This window comes from Hemitrygon akajei, chromosome 1 (assembly GCF_048418815.1).
Source record: "Hemitrygon akajei chromosome 1, sHemAka1.3, whole genome shotgun sequence".
Taxonomy (NCBI): Eukaryota; Metazoa; Chordata; class Chondrichthyes; order Myliobatiformes; family Dasyatidae; genus Hemitrygon; species Hemitrygon akajei.
In genome coordinates this window covers 87,092,005-87,115,776 of record NC_133124.1, presented here as the reverse complement: position 1 = coordinate 87,115,776, position 23,772 = coordinate 87,092,005, and the positions used below count along the sequence as shown (strand labels likewise).

The 23,772-nt window shown below is 41.2% G+C and overlaps 1 protein-coding gene across 6 annotated transcripts in view; it reads right to left on the bottom strand.

The window, feature by feature from the left end:
- The window catches only part of acss2l (acyl-CoA synthetase short chain family member 2 like), a 153,248-nt gene that overhangs the window by 8,085 nt on the left and 121,391 nt on the right, over window positions 1–23,772 (bottom strand). For 4 of the 6 annotated variants that reach the window (XM_073047416.1, XM_073047407.1, XM_073047396.1 and 1 more), the window contains 9 exons: window positions 21,345–21,438; window positions 20,026–20,163; window positions 18,416–18,586; window positions 17,384–17,517; window positions 15,537–15,669; window positions 12,918–12,974; window positions 12,739–12,819; window positions 9,471–9,579; window positions 7,414–7,482 (listed from right to left, as the gene is read on the bottom strand). In XM_073047416.1, coding sequence (XP_072903517.1) covers window positions 7,414–7,482; window positions 9,471–9,579; window positions 12,739–12,819; window positions 12,918–12,974; window positions 15,537–15,669; window positions 17,384–17,517; window positions 18,416–18,586; window positions 20,026–20,163; window positions 21,345–21,438 — 986 coding nt within the window. Of the gene's footprint in view, window positions 1–7,413; window positions 7,519–9,470; window positions 9,580–12,738; window positions 12,820–12,917; window positions 12,975–15,536; window positions 15,670–17,383; window positions 17,518–18,415; window positions 18,587–20,025; window positions 20,164–21,344; window positions 21,439–23,772 lie in introns of all 6 variants that reach the window. The other 2 variants (XR_012099101.1, XM_073047389.1) reach the window with 2 other exon arrangements.

The following is a 23,772-nucleotide window of genomic DNA, read 5'->3' as shown; positions in this document are numbered from 1 at the left end:
CCCTTGAAGAATGAATTGGGTGAAATTGTTATGGGAAACAGAGAAATGGCAGAAGAATTTAATAAGTACTTTAGATCTGTCTTCACAAGCAATCTCCCAGATGTATGGATGGGCCAAGGACATAGGGTAACAGAGGAAATGAAACAGATTGACATTAGGAAGGAAACGGTGATGAGTAGACTGATGGGACTGAAGGCTGACAAATCCCCAGGTCCAGATGGTCTGCATCCTAGGGTACTAAAGGAGGTGGCCCTGGAAATTGCGGATGCATTGGTAATCATTTTCCAATGTTCCTTAGATTCAGGATCAGTTCCTGAGGATTGGAGAATGGCTAATGTTATCCCACTTTTTAAGAAAGGAGGGAGGGAGAAAACAGAGAACTATCGACCTGTCAGCCTAACATCAGTAGTGGGGAAGATGCTAGAGTCCATTATTAAAGATGAAATAGTGGCATATCTAAATAGCAGTGATAGGATTGGGCCGAGCCAGCATGGATTTACCAAGGGTAAATCATGCTTGACTAATCTATTGGAGTTTTTCGAGGATGTAACCAGGAAGTTAGACAAGGGAGATCCAGTGGATGTAGTGTACCTCGATTTTCAGAAGGCATTTGATAAGGTCCCACATAGGAGATTGGTGGGTAAAATCAAAGCTCATGGCATTGGGGGGAAGACATTGACATGGATAGAAAACTGGTTGGCAGATAGAAAGCAAAGGGTAGCGGTGAATGGGTGTTTCTCGGAATGGCAGGTGGTGACTAGTGGGGTGCCACAGGGCTCGGTATTGGGACCACAGCTGTTTACGACTTACGTCAACGATTTAGATGAAGGCATTGAGAATAACATCAGCAAGTTTGCTGATGATACTAAGCTGGGTGGCAGTGTGACTTGGATAGGCTGGGTGAGTGGGCAGATACTTGGCAGATGACGTTTAATGTGAATAAGTGTGAGGTTATCCACTTTGGGAGTAAGAACAGGAAGGTAGATTATTATCTGGATGGTGTAAATTTAGGTAAGGGAGAAATACAAAGAGATCTAGGAGTCCTTGTTCATCAGTCACTGAAGGTGAATGAGCAAGTGCAGCAGGCAGTGAAGAAGGCTAATGGAATGTTGGCCTTTATTACAAAGGGAATTGAGTACAAGAGCAAGGAAATCCTCTTGCATTTGTACAGGGCCCTGGTGAGACCATACCTGGAGTATTGTGTACAGTTTTGGTCTCCAGGGTTAAGGAAGGACATCCTGGCTGTAGAGGAAGTGCAGCGTAGATTCACCAGGTTTATTCCTGGGATGTCAGGACTGTCTTACGCAGAGAGGTTAGAGAGACTGGGCTTGTACACACTGGAATTAAGGAGATTGAGAGGGGATCTGATTGCAACATATAAGATTATTAAGGGATTGGACAAGATAGAGGCAGGAAATATGTTCCAGATGCTGGGAGAGTCCAGTACCAGAGGGCATGGTTTGAGAATAAGGGGTAGGTCATTTAGGACAGAGTTAAGGAAAAACTTCTTCTCCCAGAGAGTTGTGGGGGTCTGGAATGCAATGCCTCGGAAGGCAGTGGAGGCCAATTCTCTGGATGCTTTCAAGAAGGAGCTAGATAGGTATCTTATGGATAGGGGAATCAAGGGATATGGGGACAAGGCAGGAACCGGGTATTGATAGTAGATGATCAGCCATGATCTCAAAATGGCGGTGCAGGCTCGAAGGGCCGAATGATCTATTTCTGCACCTATGGTCTATTGTCTATTGTCTATAAGACAGAAATGTACTGTCGATTTTCCCAGCAGCTCTCCGTACTTGAAACCATGCTTCTGGTAATGTATATTAATTACATGACTTAAGTCTACAAGAGTATAATTTCCCAATCTGCAGACTACATACAGTATGCTTTGGAAATGCAGTGACCCATGTCGAACTCAGTATTAAACCACGAGGATGAGGTAGTAGTACAATCACTTGAGTCGAGTATGATGTTTTCCTACTGCATTATTTCCTTAAGGAGAACGCATGCACATGACTTAGCATAATGTGGGGAGGCTGTTGCATGAGCAGCCACCACACAGTCCTTGACAGATCGGGGTCAGGTTCCAGTGGTGACTTGGGGCCCTTCATTGTCGCAGCCTTCCTCTACCTACGCTGCCATTGTGATGTGTCATCATCTTCTGCCAACTCCACTGTTGAGGTCTTGGTGGGGTTCCTCTTGGTTCTGTCATGATCCTACTGAATGTTGGGGCAGGCATCACAACGTACAGTGAACTGGGTCACTTGCATTAACAACCAACATAATCTGAGGATGTCCTGGGAGCAGAGCCCAGGTGTCACCACACATTCTGGCACCAACATAGCATGCCCACAATATTCATCAGAACACGCAGCCAGCATACAACAAGCAACAGCAGCAAAATAAACCCTTATCCAAATAACCACACACACACACACACACACACACACACACACACACACACACACACACACACACACACACACACACACACACACACACACACACACACACACACACACACACACACACACACACACACACACGCCTTCAACCCCACAACATGTCACCTCTGCACCTCCAACCTCTGAACTTGTCGACCCAAGGGTTTCAACCTTCAGGCTTCAGCCTCCACACTCAGTAACCTTGGGCTTTGACCTTTAGACTTGCCAATCCTGGGGCTTCAACCTCCAGAATGTAGCCTTGGTTTCTCAGGCCTTGCCAGCTCTGGGTTTCTTATCCTTTACCTTTAATGACATTTCAATTCTTGAGTTGTTGAAGCTACATTGAAATGGAAAGCGCAGCACCGTAGGAGGGGTAGCGTTGCAAGTAGCATAAGGCTTTACTGCATGGATGATTGGATGATCGGTGTTCAACTCTCACGGTTGTCTGTAAGGAGTTTGTACATAGAAACATAGAAAATAGGTGCAGGAGTAGGCCATTTGGCCCTTCGAGCCTGTCTGCCATTCAGTATGATCATGGCTGATCATCCAACTCAGAACCCTGCACCTGCTTTCTCTCCATACCCCCGATCCCTTTAGCCACAAGGGCCATATCTAACTTCCTCTTAAATATAGCCAATGAACCGGCCTCAACTGTTTCCTGTGGCAGAGAATTCCACAGATTCACCACTCTCTGTGTGAAGAAGTTTTTCCTCATCTCAGTCCTAAAAGGCTTCCCCTTTATCCTTAAACTGTGACCCCTCATTCTGGACTTCCCCAACATCAGAAACAATCTTCCTGCATCTAGCCTGTCCAATCCCTTTAGAATTTTATACGTTTCAATAAGATCCCCCCTCAATCTTCTAAATTCCAGTGAGTATAAGCCTAGTCAATCCAGTCTTTCTTCATATGAAAGTCCTGCCATCCCAGGAATCAATCTGGTGAACCTTCTCTGTACTCCCTCTATGGCAAGAATGTCTTTCCTCAGATTAGGGGACCAAAACTGCACACAATATTCTAGGTGCGGTCTCACCAAGGCCTTGTACAACTGCAGTAGAACCTCCCTGCTCCTGTACTCAAATCCTTTTGCTATGAATGCCAACATACCATTTGCCTTTTTCACCGCCTGCTGTACCTGCATGCCCACCTTCAATGACTGGTGTACAATGACACCCAGGTCTCGTTGCATCTCCCCTTTTCCTAATCAGCCACTGTTCAGATAATAATATTTTCCTGTTGTTGCAACCAAAGTGGATAGCCTCACATTTATCCACATTAAATTGCATCTGCCATGAATTTGCCCACTCACCTAACCTATCCAAGTCACCCTGCATTCTCTTAGCATCCTCCTCACAGCTAATACTGCCGCCCAGTTTCGTGTCATCCACAAACTTGGAGATGCTGCATTTAATTCCCTCGTCTAAATCATTAATATATATTGTAAACAACTGGGGTCCCAGCACTGAGCCTTGCGGTACCCCACTAGTCACTGCCTGTCATTCTGAAAAGGTCCCGTTTACTCCCACTCTTTGCTTCCTGTCTGCCAACCAATTCTCTATCCACATCAATACCATACCCCCAATACCATGTGCTTTAAGTTCGCACACTAATCTCCTGTGTGGGACCTTGTCAAAAGCCTTTTGAAAATCTAAATATACCACATCCACTGGCTCTCCCCTATCCACTCTACTAGTTACATCTTCAAAAAATTCTATAAGATTCGTCAGACATGATTTTCCTTTCACAAATCCATGCTGACTTTGTCCGATGATTTCACCTCTTTCCAAATGTGCTGTTATCACATCTTTGATAACCGACTCTACCATTTTCCCCACCACCGATGTCAGACTAACCTGTCTATAATTCCCTAGTTTCTCTCTCTCTCCTTCTTTAAAAAGTGGGGTTACATTAGCCACCCTCCAATCCTCAGGAACTAATCCAGAATCTAAGGAGTTTTGAAAAATTATCACTAATGCATCCACTATTTCTTGGGCTACTTCCTTAAGCACTCTGGGATGCAGACCATCTGGCCCTGGGGATTTATCTGCCTTTAATCCCTTCAATTTACCTAACACCACTTCCCTACTAACATGTATTTCCCTCAGTTCCTCCATCTCACTAGACCCTCAGTCCCTTACTATTTCCGGAAGACTATTTATGTCCTCCTTAGTGAAGACAGAACCAAAGTAGTTATTCAATTGGTCTGCCATGTCTTTGTTCCCTATGATCAATTCACCTCTGACTGTAAGGGACCTACATTTGACTTGACCAATCTTTTTCTTTTCACATATCAATAAAAGCTTTTACAGTCAGTTTTTATGTTCCCTGCCAGCTTTCTCTCATAATCTTTTTTCTCTTTCCTAATTAAGCCCTTTGTCTTCCTCTGCTGGTCTCTGAATTTCTCCCAGTCCTCAGGTGTGCTGCTTTTTTTTGCTAATTTATATGTTTCTTCTTTGGACTTGATACTATCCCTAATTTCTCTTGTCAGCCATGGGTGCACCACCTTCCCTGGTTTATTCTTTTGCCAAACTGGGATGAACAATTGTTGTAGTTCATCCATGCGATCTTTAAATGCTTGCCATTGCATACCCACTGTCAACCCTTTAAGTATCATTTGCCAGTCTATCTTAGCTAATTCACGTCTCGTACCTTCAAAGTTACCCTTCTTTAAGTTCAGAACCTTTGTTTCTGAATTAACTATGTCACTCTCCATCTTAATGAAGAATTCCACCATATTATGGTCACTCTTACCCAAGGGGCCTCGCACGACAAGATTGCTAACTAACCCTTCCTCATTGCTCAATACCCAATCTAGAATGGCCTGCTCTCTAGTTGGTTCCTCGACATGTTGGTTCAGAAAACCATCCCGCATACATTCCAAGAAATCCTCTTCCTCAACACCCTTACCAATTTGGTTCACCCAATCTATATGTAGATTGAAGTCACCCATTATAACTACTGTTCCTTTATTGCACGCATTTCTAATTTCCTGTTTAATGCCATCCCCAACCTCACTACTACTGTTAGGTGGCCTGTACACAACTCCCACCAGCGTTTTCTGCCCGTTAGTGTTATGCAGCTCTACCCATATCAATTCCACATCCTCCAGGCTAACGTCCTTCCTTTCTATTGTGTTAATCTCCTCTCTAACCAGCAATGCTACCCCACCTCCTTTTCTTTCCTGTCTATCCCTCCTGAATATTGAATATCCCTGGATGTTGAGCTCCCATCCTTGGTCACCCTGGAGCCATGTCTCTGTGATCCCAACTATATCATATTCATTAATAACTATCTGCACATTCAATTCATCCACCTTGTTACGAATGCTCCTTGCATTGACACACAAAGCCTTCAGGCTTGTTTTTACAACACTCTTAGCCCTTATACAATTATGTTGAAAAGTGGCTCTTTTTGCTTTTTGCCCTGGATTTGCCTGCCTGCCACTTTTACTTTTCACCTTACTACTTTTTGCTTCTACCCTCATTTTACACCCCTCTGTCTCTCTGCACTTGTTCCCATCCCCCTGCCACATTAGTTTAAAGCCTCCTGAACAGCAGTAGCAAACGCTCCCCCTAGGACATTGGTTCCAGTCCAGCCCAGGTGTAGACCGTCCTATTTATACCGGTCCCACCTCCCCCAGAACTGGTTCCATTGCCCCAGAAATTTGAATCCCTCCCCCCTTGCACCATTTTTCAAGCCACGTATTCATCTGAAATATCCTCCTATTTCTACTCTGACTAGCATGTGGCACTGGTAGTAATCCAGAGATTATTACCTTTGTGGTCCTACTTTTTAGTTTATCTCCTAACTCCCTAAATTCACCTTGTAGGACCTCATCCCATTTTTTTACCTATATCGCTTTTACCTATATACATTCTCCCCATGAACATGCTCCCACATTCCCAAGTAGTACAGGTCAGTAAATTGTAGACATGCGACGTGCAACACTTGCCAGCTACCCTCAGACTGCATTGGTCGTTGATGCAAATGGCGCATTTCACTGAGTGTTCTGATGTTTCGATATGCATGTGACAAATAAAGTTAATCCTTTAAAATCTATAATATGCAATTTTTAACCATAGCCTTATTTGTCCTCCCAGATTCCATAAAAGATCTCTAGCTACTACTTCAGACAGCATGACAGATCTCTCAGTTCCTTGGTTGTAATTATCTCCCAAATAATCACCAGGGTGGCAGAGTAGAGATACATCTCCACCAAAGGAGGTGTAAGGTGCTCCTCCCCTCCGCTGACCTGCAGGTCACCCTTGGGCAAGCTGTAGCGCCTGCTTAGACCCTGATCAGGATCACATGAAGCCATAGGAGCAGGTGGGGGGTGGTTGTATGAGCAGCTGGTGCATATCACAAGTCTTAGTCACGCGACCACTGACACCAGCCAGATAATCTCATCAGAGAATTGATCGTGGCTGGCGTCATCCGTCTTGTCAAGACACTGCCCAGAAGAAGGCAATGGCAAACCTCTCTGCAGAAAAAATTTGCTATGAACAATCATGGTCATGGAAAGACCATGATCACTCACTTCATACGACACAGCACATAATGAATGAACAAATCCCCAAATGGAATTATCTTGTCAGAATCAGAATCAGGTTTATTATCACTGGCAAGCATCATGAAATTTGTTAACTATCATATCAGAATTTGTTAATTAGCACATTGTAGATTTTGTGAGTTTCTTGTAAGCAATTGGCTACCACTTTTCCAACATTGCAACAGTGACAAAGTCATTGGTTATAAAGGGCTTGGAATATCCTAAAGAAAAATTATGAGTTTTTTGAAAATGTGTATAGTATATCCAAAATCTGAAATACACCCAAGCATGATCCCTAATGAAAAAATACACCCCAGCCTTAGAACATTAAAGACAGCTTGTTCAGGGAGCACAGTTGATTTTTTTGATTTAATTGGCCGAATGAGCAGATAACCCAGAGAGAGATGGTGTTAGCATAGCTACCTGAGACATTGAGCATATCGTCTACCCTTCCAGTGATCCAGTAATAGCCGTCTCCATCTCTCCTGCAACCTGCACAATAAAGCTTTCTGTGAGAAAGTCACCAAACTGGAAAAGAAAATGATTTATTATCAACACATAATGGCAACAAATTGTTAAACAATAGAAACAACATGATTACTTTAGATCATATTCAAGTGTCAGAAAGTAACTTCTTTTTCATCGAGTCATTGAGCACAGAAATGTGTCATTTGGCCCCATGACCATGCTGACCTGGTGCTCATCTACATTTGTGTTTGCTCATGTTAGGACCATAGTATCTGTACCAGTGAATCTCAATCTTCTTCTGCTTGTGGTGTACTTGTGACTTTCATTCACCACCCTCCATAGTCTCCATTAGTTGCTAAAGTGTTTTTGATTAACTATGCTAATTATTCTATTTAATATTTATGTTATAACAGTTTATAGGTATTATTGTATGTTAAATACAATGTTACAGGTATATGTGGAAAAATAAAGCTCTGTATAGGATACTTTATAATATTCTTCCAAGCAGCAACAAAAATGCTCTTAATATTGTTACTTTGTATATTTAGTCACGTCTTTGCGACTGATACAAACTAGTGAGCTCTTGAATATCTGGTTACAACGTGGTTAAAGATAGTCAAAGATCACCTCTTTTCACAACACCAAGATAGTTATGATTTTTTGATAGCAAGTGAGGAGTTTGACTAAAACCATGTTCAACTGGAGAAGAAGTGAAATCCAATTAAAAACAGTATCGCTTTCTCCCAGATCTGTGGAAACTTATTTTGAATATCACTAGTTATCCAGAAATTTTGCCTGCTGCCTTTGAATTTTGTTTGATCTGTTCTATCACTCAGCAGCTCATTAAGACATTCTTGCAATGTGGTGTCAACATCATTCACATTCACCCCAAATGGATCCACCACCCAGTCTGGAATACAGGGGATATTTCTTTACATTGGTTTCCTTGCTGGGCCATTCACAGATAATCTCTGTATCAAAGATGTTGGAGAACCAGCCGGGATTTTCCAATAAACAGCTTTGTAGTGACATGCACTGACATCAATTGTTTAAGACTGAGCTTGGAAAAAATGAAAGGCGGTCTATTCAAACAAGACTTCAATAGTTCCTAAGCCAGCTTTCCTGAGCAGTTATTAAAATTCCTGGCAACAACAACAAGGGGATAAAAATATAGAAAATCTGCCTCTATCAGGTCTCTTCAATCTGAAAATTCCTCATATATCAAAGCCAGATGCTTGAGTCGAGTCCAAGAGGCAAAACCAACCATGTGAATGTAAATGGCTAAACCATTTGTGCCAAGGGTGTGCAAGCTTCTGTACCTGGTAGGCCACTTTCCCATAGAAGGGGAAGACCATAGGCTGATATTGCTGTCAATAATTCTGTACAGTGGGCTATCTATCAAGTACAGCATGTGCAATAATGTTAAAACATTTGATACTCATTTAATAACACACGTGCAAAATTCTACAATGAATATAACTAAAGGATTAAGGACTTCAGTATCATTTAGACTCTACCCCAACTGGGCAGCACTTGGAGAGTTGGAGATGTCCACTGTCCATCACTGGCCGGGCCTGTCAGAGAGGGCATTGTTGCTTTCCACCCACCTCTCTACCCCTCACTGCCCACTTGAAGGCCACCTCTACCATTACCCAGCCTGCTCTAGTTCCCGTCAATTGCTCGAAGTACTTCTCTATCAATTACAGGATCTTTTCACCATCATCTTCTTGACCCAACAGTCGCCAACATAATAACATGATGTTTCTTTGGACTTGATAGGCAATTTCAATGACTTGCAAGACACTCTGGCACTTATATAAATGCCTACTCTGGACTTGCAGAAAATACTTGGGTGTAAGTAGTTTCAAAGTTTATTGTGAATTTGGAAAATCAAATACAAGCATCCCCAGGAATCACCCATCAAGCACTGTTTCAGCAGAAGGCCAGTACAATGAACATAACAAAACTACATTTAATGCTAAAAATCAGTAAATGTTAAAATAGTAGTTTACTGTCTCCAGTCAGGTAAAATCCCGGGAACCGTTTGAAGTAAGTTGTCTCAAAACGTTCATTGTCTCCATACACTGTGCGTAGTATGGATGGCCACGGCTGCTTGAATGCCTGAAAACAGGATAATATCACCAGGAAAAAAATATCCACAAAACACTTGAGAACAAGTCGTATGCAATTTCCTCTTTACATCATTATTTATATAACTGTTAATAAGGCCAACGTGGCCCAGTAGTATTGTATGTCTCCAAAGCAGAAGTCCCTGAAAAAGGATTTCGTGTTTCCCAGCCAGAATAAGAACTTCAGCAAAGACGAAGGTCTCCCTCTAAGTAAGAACTGGAATACGATTTTAAACAAGGTGGGATGGCAGAAACCTGATTGGTTGTGGACTAACCAATCAGGAGGAACAGACAACAGGAGTTGAGTATATATAGTACGTATATCAATGGACTAGATGTGCCTAGGCATTACCTCTGATGAAGATGGTGGTGTTTGTCATTGAAACATTGGTTAAAATTGGCATCTGGACCCAGCTGGAAGCCCGAGAAGAGTTTATGTAAGAAGTCCCTGAGTTTTCTAGGTTCAAATTGACTTACTAACTGATGTTCTAACATCTGGGATCACATTGCTGCTCAGTACTGGGTTCACTAAACAAAAAGTCAGTGATCTGAACTGAGACGTAAGCATTTTCCAAGACTGCTTTTATTTTCCTCAAAGAGTACTGACACCCATTTTAGAGAATCAACTTATATCTCATCTGAAAGACAGCACTTCCAACACTACATTACCAAACTAGAATGTAAACCAGACTTCAGTCACTGTTAAAGATATCTTTAAAATGGGCTACCATGTTTCCTACTCTGCAGTCAGGACCCTCCCTTCACTCACCACTCTGTACCAATTCCCCTTGTGGCTGTCCTCACAAAAGGAGAACATGATGCTCCTCCTTTAACTCTGGCAAAATATCAGTAAAAGAAAAAGAATAAAGCCTGATAGTCTATATTCTTCTATTGGCTCTCAGTTCTTGGAGGTATCTAAATGCTTCTTAATCATTACTATCATATCTGATTCTACCCCCTCCCAACAACATATTACTATCATCTACCACCTTCTGTGTAAAAAACACTTACCTCATATACTGTGTCTCCTTTAAACTTGCCCCCATCACATTAAATATATTCTCTCCCGTATAGTATGTAACCTTTCCTCCATGGAAAAAAGACTGACTATATACCCAATCCATGCCTCTCATAATTTTACAAACCTGTCAGGTCTCCCTTAGCCTCCAATGCTCCAGAGAGAACAATACAAAACTGTCCAACTTCTCATTATGGCTAATACAGTCCAATCCGGGCTTTGTTCTGGTAAAACTCATTTGCCCTCTCCAAAGCATCCACAGCTTCCAATAGTGTGGCATCCAGGCCTGCACACAGTACTACAAAAGAGGCCTACCTAAAGTTAGAGAGCATTCACAATCACATTGGCAGGACTAGAAGGCTTCAACTATAAGGAGAGGCTAGATAAATTAATACTGTTTTTCCTGGAGTGAGGGAGGGTAAAGGGTGATGATAAGGAGATTTATAAAATTGAGGGGCAGAGATAAAGTAGGTGATCTTTTTTCCCAAGAATAGGAGGGACAAATACTAAAGGCATAGAATTAAGATGATAAGGGAAAGACTTAAAGGATGCTCAGGAGCAGGTTTTTTTTTCCCCCCTCAAAGAGGGTGGTAGATGCATAGAACAAGCTGCCAGAGAAGGTGGTAGAGGCAGGTACAATTAAAATGTTTTAAAGACATTGAACAAGCTCAAAAATAGAAAAAGGTTCAGAGCAAATGGGACTAGTTTAACCAAGCATCTTGCTCAACATGGATGAGAAGGGCCTGTAACTCTAGGACCCTATGATGTTTTATAGTTTTCACTGAAAATTTTCCTCTTGCATTTGAACTCCCAATATGCAACGGCACACACTTGTCCAGATTAACCTCCATCTGCCATTTCTCTGGCCAAATTTCCAACTGTTCTATATCCTGCTGTATCACTTTACAACCTTCCTCACTACCCACAACTTCACCAAATTTTGTGTCATCTGCAAACTTACTAATTATCCCACCTATATCGTTAATATACACCACGAATAACAGAGATTTGGGAACTGATCCTGTGGAACACCATTAGTTACAGATTTCAAGTTAGAGAAATGTCCGTGCCAATTTCATATTCATCTTACCAAATCACTGTGGATCCATGTGACTTAACCTTCTGGACCGGAGTACATAATGGAACTTGTCAAATGTTTAACAATTAATATTAGCATGAAGGAACAACCCTGCTGCTTTCCTCCTTTACTGAACACACATTCTTCCCTTCCCTCATGGAACTGATTCTTAACTGTTGCAGTTTCTTGAAGGCACAAGCTATCCTCCAGTACTTTGCCCATTTTTACTATTCCAGTGATTCAACTTTATTGATGTTCTGGGTCTTTGGGTGTTTCCTGGGACAGGTGAAAAATCTATCTGATTTTGGTTGCATTCTCTAAAGTAGCACTAGTGTCTTTTTCTTTTGGACTTGCTAATGCTACAAAGAGTTGAACTGTTGGAGATGTTATCAAATCTCCTTTTGTTCAGGAAGAAATGCTCATGCCCACAACTCTCATTGCATGGTGACTAACTACAATCAATGGATGGAAGGCTACTCTTTGGTATTTAATAGGAGCAAATTCAGTATTACTGGGTGTAACCCTGGCAACCCATATGGTTCTTCTTTGCACAGCCTAACCAACTTTGGACAATATTTCAATCTCTTTGAGTAACCTCTGATGTGTTGATCTTGCTGGGTGTAATAGACCTCACATCCACTTTGCTGTATCACAGATCGAACATCCATTTGTTCCTAGTCCATACATTTTCCCACTAATACGTTTACAGAACAGAAAAAAAAATCAGAAAATACTTGCTTGTGTAGTGACCCTTATCTTACCTCTCAGAAACATCTCAAACCAATTTCTAAGCAGTGAATTGTTCTCAGCTTGTTACACTGAAGCGTCTTTGCATAAATAAATTGTAACATCCTGGAAAAGAACTGGCATCTAAGTGTCACAGCCCAACAAAGCACAGTGTCAGCATCAAAGGATCGACTACAACTCGTTGATGTGCTTCCTGCCAAGGCTGTGTTACACTCTCTCTCGTCAGCAGATACGTGTGTTGAACCTCACAGTCGAGTTAGAGTTCACAGGTTTAAGGAAGCCCAGGCTGAGCTGGACCAGGCACTTACCAAGTATCCTTCAGCTTCTGCCTGCAACTCTTCACCACGTTCATTCAGAATGGCAGGGAGTACCCCAAAGAAGGGGAATGTCTGGAGGGATAATGTGGAAGCAAGTAATTAAAAGAAGCAATTTAGGATGGAATATAACTCACAAAGAACAATAACAATGCATCAGATGCAAAGCTTACAGCAGATCCTGGTTTCAGCGGGGTTACTGCCGGCAGCGGCGTCATCATTGGACCACCCTGTGCACACAAACAAAAACATAAGATGCAACTGCATGCATTTAGCTCACCGATCAGCCAGGCGATCTCTTAATGCAACATAGGTTTGATGGGCCGAAGGGCCTGAATGGACTAGAAGATGATGTTCTATCTTTGTTCAACACTAAAGACCTTAATAGAGATAACTTCCATGAACTAGCTGAATATATATCATTCTGGTTGGACAGATAGTAAAACTACTATCCTGACCTCTGGCACCATCTGTGTGGAGTTTGCATGTTCTCCCTGTGACCGCATGGGTTTCTTCCAGTTTCCTACCGTGCCCCAAGACATGCGGATTTGGAGGTTAAATGCCGTTGTAAAATGGCTGGTGGAAATTTTCCCTTGTGTAAGTAGATGGTAGAATTTGGGTGGAGTTGATGGGAATGCAGAGGGAATAAAATGGGATCACAGATCAGCATATCTTCCATGTGGACAGCTGAACATTGAGAGCCAAAGTTTTTGTCTCCAATCATCACAATCAAGTCCCAGTAATTCTGAGGAGTACATGCAGCTGCTTTATAGTCAACGCAGATGTGGTGTTCCTGTTTCCACACTGTATGGCTTAGACTCTCCATTTATCTCAAAATTACTGGGACTTGCTTGTGATGACTTGGAGACAAAGGCTTTGGCTTTCTATGTTCAGCAATCCACGTGGAAGTCTGGCAAATAAGTCATCAAACCCCAAGTGATTATGTGTATGATGATGTGGCAGGAACAGCGAATTGTAAGTTGGAACTTATTCTTATCCTCAAGCTACATGCCTGATCTTGGTCTAGCTGCTATTGAAGAGGCTGTTAGGATGACGAACAGATAGGATACTAATTGCCTATCACAAACACCTCCTATTTCAGAGCAGCAATAGAAAAAGCGGGTGAATTCCTGGCTGCCTCTAACTAGTCGAGAGAAGAAGAGAAATAAATTTTAAAAGGTGAATACAGTATTTAATTACTTTTTAATTTATTTTCATGGTCAGGACATTGCTGGTTAGGCCTCTATTTATTACCCATCCCTAATTGCATTAAGAAGGTGGTGATGAGCTGTCTTAACCACTGCATTCCTTCTGGTAAAGGCAATTCCTGCTGTTTGGTACGGAGCTCCAGGATTTAGACCCAGCATCAATAAAGCAACACTGACAGTGAAAAGTGAAAGAAAAACAGTGAAAAGTCAGAATAGAGTGAAATATGCTGGGAACCTATAAATGCTGAATTTCCATCCTCTCTTGCACTTGGCATCCTTGAGGGAAAAGATTGTGGATTTAGATTCAAGATTCAAGATTGTTTAATGCTATTTCCAGGACATGAGTATAAAGGAGAACAAAATAAATGTTACTGTGGATCTGATGCAACACAAAGAAACACTAATGGTAAAGAACACAATTTAAAAAAAAACACATTAAATATAAATACATGAGATAGCTTATACACATAGTCTGGTTGTATGTCCATATAGTGACGCCAGGTACAGGTGTGTCTGTACATAATGACTCTGACAGGAAATGATAAAATAGTCATGGTGGAGGCTGTGGAAGGGTGGGTTGGTTGCGGGGGTGTTGATCAGCCTTACTGCTTGGGAAAAGTAACTGTTTTTGAGTCTGGTGCTCCTGGTATGAATGGTACATAGCCTCCTCCCGGATGGGAGTGGGACTAACAGTCAATGGGTAGGTCAGGAGGGATCCTTCATGATGTTACTTGCCCCTTTCTGTATATTTGTCCTTGCTGGTGTATAAACTGGTGTCGGCGATGCATTGGACAGCTTTGACTACCTGTTGTGAAGTTTTCCTGTCTGTGGCAGTGTGTCGTTGGAAACATCTTAGCATCATAAAGGGTGGAAACTTGTCCTTTAGCCTGTCTAATCCATGCCTACCAATTTGTCTTCATGAGCTAGTTAGTCCCATTTGCCTGTCCATATTCCTCCGTACCTTCCCTATCTAACTACCTGTCCAAATGTCTTTTAAGCACTCAAATTCTGCCCTTTAGAACCCTTGCTGATACTTTCCAGCTACTGAAACTCATCAATGAGTATGGGATATTCTGATCCTATCCCATTGAAAATATACAGGGGAAGATAGTAGATGAATGTTTGTGTTAATCAGTGCTCATTAAAGCTTCAGAGTAATCCATAACATGCCCAACTCTACCAGTACCTCCAGCAGTTCATTCGATATACTCACCACCTTCCGTGTGGGAAAAGTTACTTCTCTTAACTTAATCATATTCTATCTATTTTTAGACGCCCATGTCCTGGAAAAAAAGGCTGTGACCATCCACTTTAGTTTTTGTCCCTCATGATTTCATATAACTCTGCAAGGACACACCACAACCTTCTTCACTCTTGGGGGTAAATACCCCAGTCTATTCAACCATCCAGTCCAGGTAACATCTTTGTGAAAATTTGCTGCACTCTTTCCAGCTTAATGACATACCTCCTGTAGCATATACATCAGGGATAAAAATGACATTCAACCCAACTCTCTTGGGTTCTTTCCAACTTACAAAAATACAAAAGTCCTTAATGAGAATCACTCTTTAACAGAATGTTTACCGTTTCAGTCTGCCAAAAGGTGTCCATGATGGGACACTGCCTATTGCCAATGACGTTATAATACCATGTCCAAGCTTCAGGGTTAATGGGTTCTCCAGCACAGCCCAAAATCTTCAAAGACTTGAGGTTGAACCTGAAGAGCTCAAGTGAATACTTTATCACAGAGAGAAAGGAAGATTCTTAAATTATACTAGACACCTGACACTATGAGGTCAAATACATCAGAAATTTGGATTGAAACCCAACTGCAGCTTTGCAAGAAACTGAAATACAATTGATATAGCTGCCATTGTCCATCTAAATCTGAAAGACAAAAAACAGGTTAATGTCATTGCCTTTTTGAGAATTTTTAAAATATTTGCAATATAGCTCAAGGTCAGACATCAAAAACAGAGAATTCCAGAAACATACACCAAGCCAGTTAACTAGCTCTAAAGTGGAAACATTCACATTTTACAATAACTTCCCAGCAGGATTTCTACAAAACTTTTCATGGGTCACATTTTTTTCATGTATATATTCCTTCCAAAAAATGTATTGCTAATATTTGCTTTCTAGTTGTTTTAAGTTAGTTATGCTAATCTTATTCAAAATGAGCTGGAATGAATTCAGAATTATCAAAATTTGTTTAAGATGATAATTATGATAATCAGAATTACAATCTTTTAATTAACTGCACTTTTGAAAAAAATATTTAAATATTCTTAAAGTCTCACAACTCTGATTGTGTTTTTTAAAGGAGGTGACTGGGAAAAATCATGAATGCAGAGCAGTAGACACGGTTCAAGTGAACTTCAGCAAGGCTTTTGACAAAAGTTTCACATATTTGGCTGGTCGAGAAAGTTAAGGCATTTGGGATCCAAGATGTGTTGGCAAACTGGATGCAAAACTGGCTTGGAGCTGGGAGGCAGAAGGTAATGGTTTAAGGCCAATTTTATTAATTGGAAGTCTATAAATAGCAGTATACCACAGAGATTGGTGCTAGGACCATTGTTTGTCATATATACTGTATGCAAACAAATTGAATGAGGATATAGGTAGACTGATTCGTAAATTTGCTCATAATGGAAGAATTGGCAGAATAGTTTACAATGGAGAAGGTTGTGAAAGGACATCTAGGCACCAAGCCAGCTGGAAAGCTGTACAGAGTAGTGGCAAATAGAATGTAATCTCTCCTCATATGTCAGAATTGCCAACCCAGAATCAGTCTCGTAAACTTGTGCTGCATTTCTACAGTGTGTATAGACAACAAGACAAAAACATTTACAATACTCCAGGTATGGTCTAATCAAGGTCATATGTAATTGAAATAAGACATCTTTACTCAAATCCTCTTTTAACAAAGGCTAATTTAGCATTTGCATCTTGAATTGCCTGCTGCACCTCTATGACAGTTTTCAGTAAGTTATGCACAAAAGAATATTGGTCCCTTTTAATATCAACATTTCTCAATATCTCACAATTGTTCTTTATTCCCAAAGGTATAATGTCTCACTTCTCCACATTGAACTTGTAGTACCCAGTCACTGAGTCTGTCTCCCGATCCTTCTTGAATTCTCCTCTTAGCTATTCATTTTCCCAATTTTTCTTTAAGTCACCCACAAACCTAGAAGGGTTATACTTGGTCTTTCCAGTAAAATGGTCAATGAAGAGGTACAGCCTAAGTACAGAACCCTGTGGTGTACTACTGATCGTACCCTGCCAATCTAAGAAGGGCTTGTTTACTGCTTTGTTTCCTATTTGTTAGCCAACTCTGAATCCATTCTGGTAATGAGCATTACATTTTAACGCTAGTGCTCTAAATGTGTAACACACAGAAATGGTCACATCAAGCCACATTGCCTTACTTTCTCACGGGTTCTTCGCCGAACTTCATCAGCATTCTAATGACAGTGGGCGCCGTGTAGAGCTTCGTCACTTTGTACTTTTCAATCATTTCGTACAACCTCCCCACATGCGGATAAAGCAGCAGACCCTCAAACTGAAGTGGAGATTAACAGAAATATATCTGTTGGAAATTCATCCTAATCAAGTGCATATCTTGTTTTTATCTTTTTTTAATCCTTTTCCTTTTGGCTCCCTGGCATCACTGAAAAATGCCAGCATTTGGTTGTCCATTCGTAATTGACCTTGAAGTGAGTGGTTTGCCAGGTAATTTCATAATCCACCACCTAGGTGGGTCTGGAGTCACATATAGACCAGACCAGTGAAGATGGCAGTCTGTCTCCCCTGAAGGACTGTAGTGAATCAGCTGGGTTCTTTCAAAAGTCCAGTAGTTTTGTGGTCATGATCATGAATGACCAGCCTATTTTTCATTCCAGTTAGTAACTGAATTTAAGTTCCATACCTGCCTTGATGGGAATTGAACTTGGACCTCCAGGTTGCTAGTCCACACCTTTTTTTCATAATCTGGTAATTCAAGTGCATCTGCAGATGCTTCTGAAATGCTGTGAGAGTATCTGCCTCTGCCACCCAGCACATTCCAGATTCCAGACACCCTATTTGAAAATAACCCTGCTCAGATTCTCTCTAAACGTTCCCGCTCTCACCTTATACCTGTGGGCTTGGCTAATTGGTATTTCTTTCAGACCTGCTTTTTGCTCTCCAGTTCCATAATTCCAACCTTCCAATTGTATCTTTAATGCTGTTTCTGATCCAAAATGAAGGAAGCGATAATAGGGGCATTTCACTGACCTATAACAGGGGCATTTCACTGACCAATAACGGGGGCATTTCACTGACCAGGCTGCCTCTCAGTCAGTGCTGGAACCCTACACAGAAACACCAAGATGGAGGCTTTAACCTTCCATATATTAACCAAACTTGCACAAACTGTATTTCTATTTCCAGGAAAGACTCCGAACAGAGCTGGTACTCACAAGTACACTTGTTGCACCATTTGCCAGTGGTCCATAGATAACATATGAGTGTCCCGTAATCCATCCAATGTCTGCCGTGCACCAGTACACATCGTCATCGTGATAGTCAAAGATGTATTTAAAGCCGATTGCTGTGTACATTAAGTAGCCTGCCACAGTGTGCATTACACCCTAGAATGAAAGCAACATGTATCAGTGGAGTCGTTCTGGGGGGAGCATGCTGGGAGTGGTCATGTTACTCATTACCTGCGACCACACTCCTCCTGTAAACTACCACTGGCCTGACACACCCATTCATTGTAGAAACTGTTCCTCAAATGCTAAATGAATTGAAGTAATTACCCCAAAGTAATATCAAGTTTATCAGAGCACTGCACTCCACACTGACGCCCCAACCCTAAACTACATGACCCGAAGCACCCAAAGCATGCAGAATCAGAATCAAGTTTATTACCATGGCATGTGTCATGAAATTTGTTAACTTTGCAGCAGTACTTCAATGCATAACATAATATAGAAGGAAAAAAATAACAATAAATAGGTAAGTAAATCAGTACAGCATATTTAAATTGAATAGATTAAAAAATCATGCAAAAAAGGAAATAATATGTTTAAAAAAGTGAGGTAGTGTTCACTTTGTCCATTTTGCGTGTTTCCTGTATGTCAGTCACTTTCAAATCATAAGACTATAAGACATGGGAGCAGAATTAAGCCATTTGGCCCATTGAATCATGGCTGATCCCTTTTTCTCCTCCTAAATAAGACCATAAGACATAGGAGCTAAATTAAATCTCTCATCTTTCCCTACATTGGTAGAATCATCTTGCAGTACAGATGAAAATATCAACTGTACATTTCCATTCAAAGATGCTGCTCAACCTGCTGAATTTCTCCAGATCTGGCCAAAAGTCAGTAGCTAAAAGTCAGGCCTTCTGATCATCCTAAATGCGATCATTGTTTATGTCCATACTTTCAACTGGCAATCCCCAACGTCTGGATTTGCCTTCGTAACTTCCACATCATTCTTACTTCCCTATGACTATTCCAAAAACTTAGCTCTTTGACCAAATATTTAGTCATCTATTAGGGAGCTCTGTCTCAATTTTGTTTGTTTAATAATCTTGTGAAGAGACGTTTGATGTTTTACTGCACCGAAGGTAACATAAAAAAAAGCTGTTGGTATATGTGGCTTTCAGCCCCTCAAATCTTACATCCAAGAGGAAGCAATGCTGGGATTCAACATCCTGAAATTCATGAACAGCAGCTTAAATGGTGAGTCTATCCAAACGAACTAATTGCTGCTCAGTGAGGTATGTTAAAGTAAGGAAATTGCAAGCATATACAGAATTTATTTACAATCCATATTAACTTGCACAGACAAGCAATAGTAAAGGACTGAGGAGGAGGGTGATAAAGGAGAGGTAAATTCAGAAAACGGATTAAGGTTGGATTTTAAAAGCTGAAAGAAGCCTGAGGATGTGCTACAGGAGCAAGGTTGTGGGAAAGAATGGGTAATAATAGAAATGCATGCAATCACCCTTGATATCACCATGTAAGGGAGCAACAATTTGACCTGGTGTCTGTAACCTACAAGGAGACAGCAAGCTTGCCTTGGGCTTCCCAGTGGACCCACTGGTATAAAGAATGAAAAGAGGATGTTCAGCATCAACCCATTCTGGCTCACACTGCTCACTGGCGTCCTTCATCAGAAATTCCCAGCACATATCAGTCTCAGAGTTCCAGAATAGCTGTGGGAACACCACAAATAATTAGTGCATGAAAATATTTTTAATTTAGCTGACACACAAGTTGGCACAGAATGAAGAAATGTCATTTCTCATTGTCTTGTTTGGTGATACATATATGTGCAGTTGAACAACAAACTTGAACTTGAATTTAATCCAACAAAATCATTGCTACAATGCAGCAGATCTTCCTTCTCACTCCATGGGCATTAAGCCAAGAAAAATCCAATCACCAGAGTCAGACAAACCCTGCACAGGAAACAGCTTCCATTATCTATGGGACTATAGTTGGAAACTGAAATGTACTCTTGGTGCTTGTTGAGCACTGGGTTCATCTTATGTTAGGGTCGCAATGAAAAGATGAATATCTGTGTTGTGACCTCAATAAAAATAATGGTACAACAACGCAGATTTAGGAAGAAACCCTGTGCCATTTTACTTAGCCGTTGGTGCATTAGGAACACAAGTTCCTTGAATGTTTTATAATAAATATTTGTGTAATTGGAGTACTATTGGCAATGCCCATCCCTAATCATTCTTGAGAAGATGGTAAGCATCCTTCCTGAACTGTTGCAGTCTCTCCGGAGATGACACACCCACAGTGCTGTTTTCCATCCTTTCTTACAGATTAGAAAGAGACCATTTGACCAAATGACTCTATGCTAGCTCACAGAGAAATCCCATTCCCTCACTGAATTCAATCCTCCCTACATTCCCATTACACACCCCAATCTCTACCACCTACCTACCCAACTGAGGTCATTAACTTGTGCCTTTGGCACGGCTGCACCTCTGTGCTGCTCCGTCCATTTGGGAGTTGCAGGACTTTGACCGAGTAACAATGAGGGACGGAGGATGACATCAGAATTGGAGAGCTGTTCACACTTCCAACGCAATACAACTTTCAGAAAGCCAGGGTGAAGGAATAAAATGAGATGAAAAATGTATTTGTGTCTAAATGGACTAAATCATTTAGTTATCCACCTGTCGTTCAAAATGAAGACAAAAAATAGTCACTGGTCCATAGCATTAGCAATCAAGTGCAGAGATCTTGAGATAGGAAGGGAGGGTGGGGAGGAGCAAGCCTTAAGGGCTGAATGGCCTTTACCTGATCAAGGATGTTCTTGTATTTATGTCTATCATGATTGTTTGGTAATTTCATATTGAAGTCATTCAGCATTTACCTGCAGTATGTTACAGTGGGTTTTTCCCTGGCTCTTCCTTAGCTTGTTGCCAAGGTGTTGAACCACAATGCACCTTTTCACAACAAAACCCTTTCTGTAAAGAAATTGAAGATCAATTTTTGTTAAATGATTAATTTAAAACATACAGAATCATTCTAATAATAGCACAGGGTCTACTCACATTTGGAAAAGCAAGGATTTATTAGGTATAGACAGTTTTACAAATTTGGTTGAGTTTTTTGAGGTAGTGATAAAGATGATTGATGAGGGTAGGGCAGTGAATGTTGTCTACGTGGACTTTAGTAAAACAAGTTCCCTCACTAGGCTAATCCAAAAGAAAAAGCACATGGTGATTTGATACATTAGATCGAAAATTAGCTTGGTCAAAGAAGGGAGAGGGTTATTTTTCTGATTGGAGGTCTGTGACACGTGGTGTTCTTAGGGATCAGTACTGGGACCATTCTTGTTTGTAATATATATCAGTGATTTGGATGAAACTGTAGGTGGGCTAATTAATATGTTTGCAGATGACGTGGAAATTGGTGGAGCTATGGGTAGCAAGGAAGTTTGTCAAATGATATAGCACATGAAAGATCAGTTGGCTGGTTAAATTTTCCTCTTAGACCCAATCTCCTGCCTTATCTCCATATTCTTCATGCCCTGACCAATTAAGAATCTATGAACCTCTGCTTAAATATACATAATGACTTGGCCTCCATAGCTGCCTGTGGCAAAGAATTCTACAGAGTCACCACCCTCTAGCTAAAGAAATTCCCCCTCATCTCCATTGTAAAAGGACACCCTTATATTCGGAGTCAGTGACTTTTGACCTTAGACTCTCCCACCATAGGAAACATCCTCTCCACATCCACTCTACAAGACCTTTCACCGTTCAATAGGCTTCAATGAGGTCACCCCTCATTTTTCTGAATTTTAGTGAATATAGGCCAAAAGCCATCAGACACTCTTCATATGACAGGCCATTTAATCTTGGAAACATTTTCATGAACCTCCTTTGAACCTTCTCCAGTTTCAGCACATCGGTGCTAAGATAAGGGGCCCAAAACCGCTCACAATACTCCAAGTGAGGCCTCACCAATGATTTATAATTTCTCAACATTATAGCCTTGCTTTTATATTCTAGTCCTCTTGAAATTAATGCTAACACTGAACTTGCCTTCCTCACCACAGACTCAACCTGCAAATTATCCTTTAGAGAATCTTGCACAAGCACTCCCAAGAGCCTTTGCATCTCAGTTTTTTGTATTCTCTCCCATTATAAAACAGTTAACTCATTCATATCTTCTACCAAAGTGCATGACCATATATTTCCCTACACTATGTTCTATCTGCCAGTTCTTTGCCTGTTGTCCTAATCTGACCATCCCTCTGTAGCCTCTCTACTTCCTCAAAACTACCTGCCCTTCCAGCTATCTTCATCTGCAAACTTTGCAACAAGGCCATTAATTCCATCATTCAAATCATTGACATATAACATTAAAAAGAATTGGTCCCAAAACAGACCCCTGTGGAATACCACTAGTCACTGGCAACCAGCCAGAAAAGGCTCCCTTTATTCCCACTCTTTGCCTCCTGCCAATCAGCCACTGTTTTATCCATGCTAGAATCTTTCCTGTAATGCCATGGGCTCATACCTGGTTGAGCAGCCTCATGTGGCACCTTGTTAAGGGCCTTCTGAAAATCCAAGTACACAACATCAACCAATCCTCCTTTGTCTATCCTGCTTGTTACTCTTTAAAAGAATTCCGACAGATTTGTCAGGCAAGACTTTTCCTTGAGGACACCATGCTAACTATGGCCTATTTTATCTTGTACCTCCAAATACCCTGAGACCTCATCCTTAATAATCGACCAAATATTTCCCCAACCACTAAGATCAGACCAACTGGCCTATACTGTAGTTTCCTTTCTTCGCCTCTCACCATTCTTGAGGAGTGCAGTGATATTTGCAATTTTCCAGTCTTTCGGAACCATTGCAGAATCAAGTGATTCTTGAAAGATCCTAACTAATGCTTCTATAACTTCTTCAACCACCTCTTTCAGAACTCTGAGGTGTACACCATCTGGTCCAGGTGACTTGTCCACCCCTGATCTTTCAGTTTCCCAAGAACCTTCTCTCTAGTTATGGTAACTTCACACACTTCATTCCCCCTAACACCTGGAACTTCCTGGAAATATGGTTAATGTTTGTGGTTGATAACTGCTACAGTCCCCTGTTAAATTTCTACTTTCCACACACATATATATTTAGTCTCCCCTTGATTTCTCCTCTTTCTGATCCTTATTTTCTCCCAGGGCCCTTCTCTGTGGGCCAGTTTAAAAAATTGGAAACTATATACATATAAAAAAGCAAGGGTTGTGTTTTAATGCATCTTGTGTTAAAACTCAATATGTGCAACTGCCCACA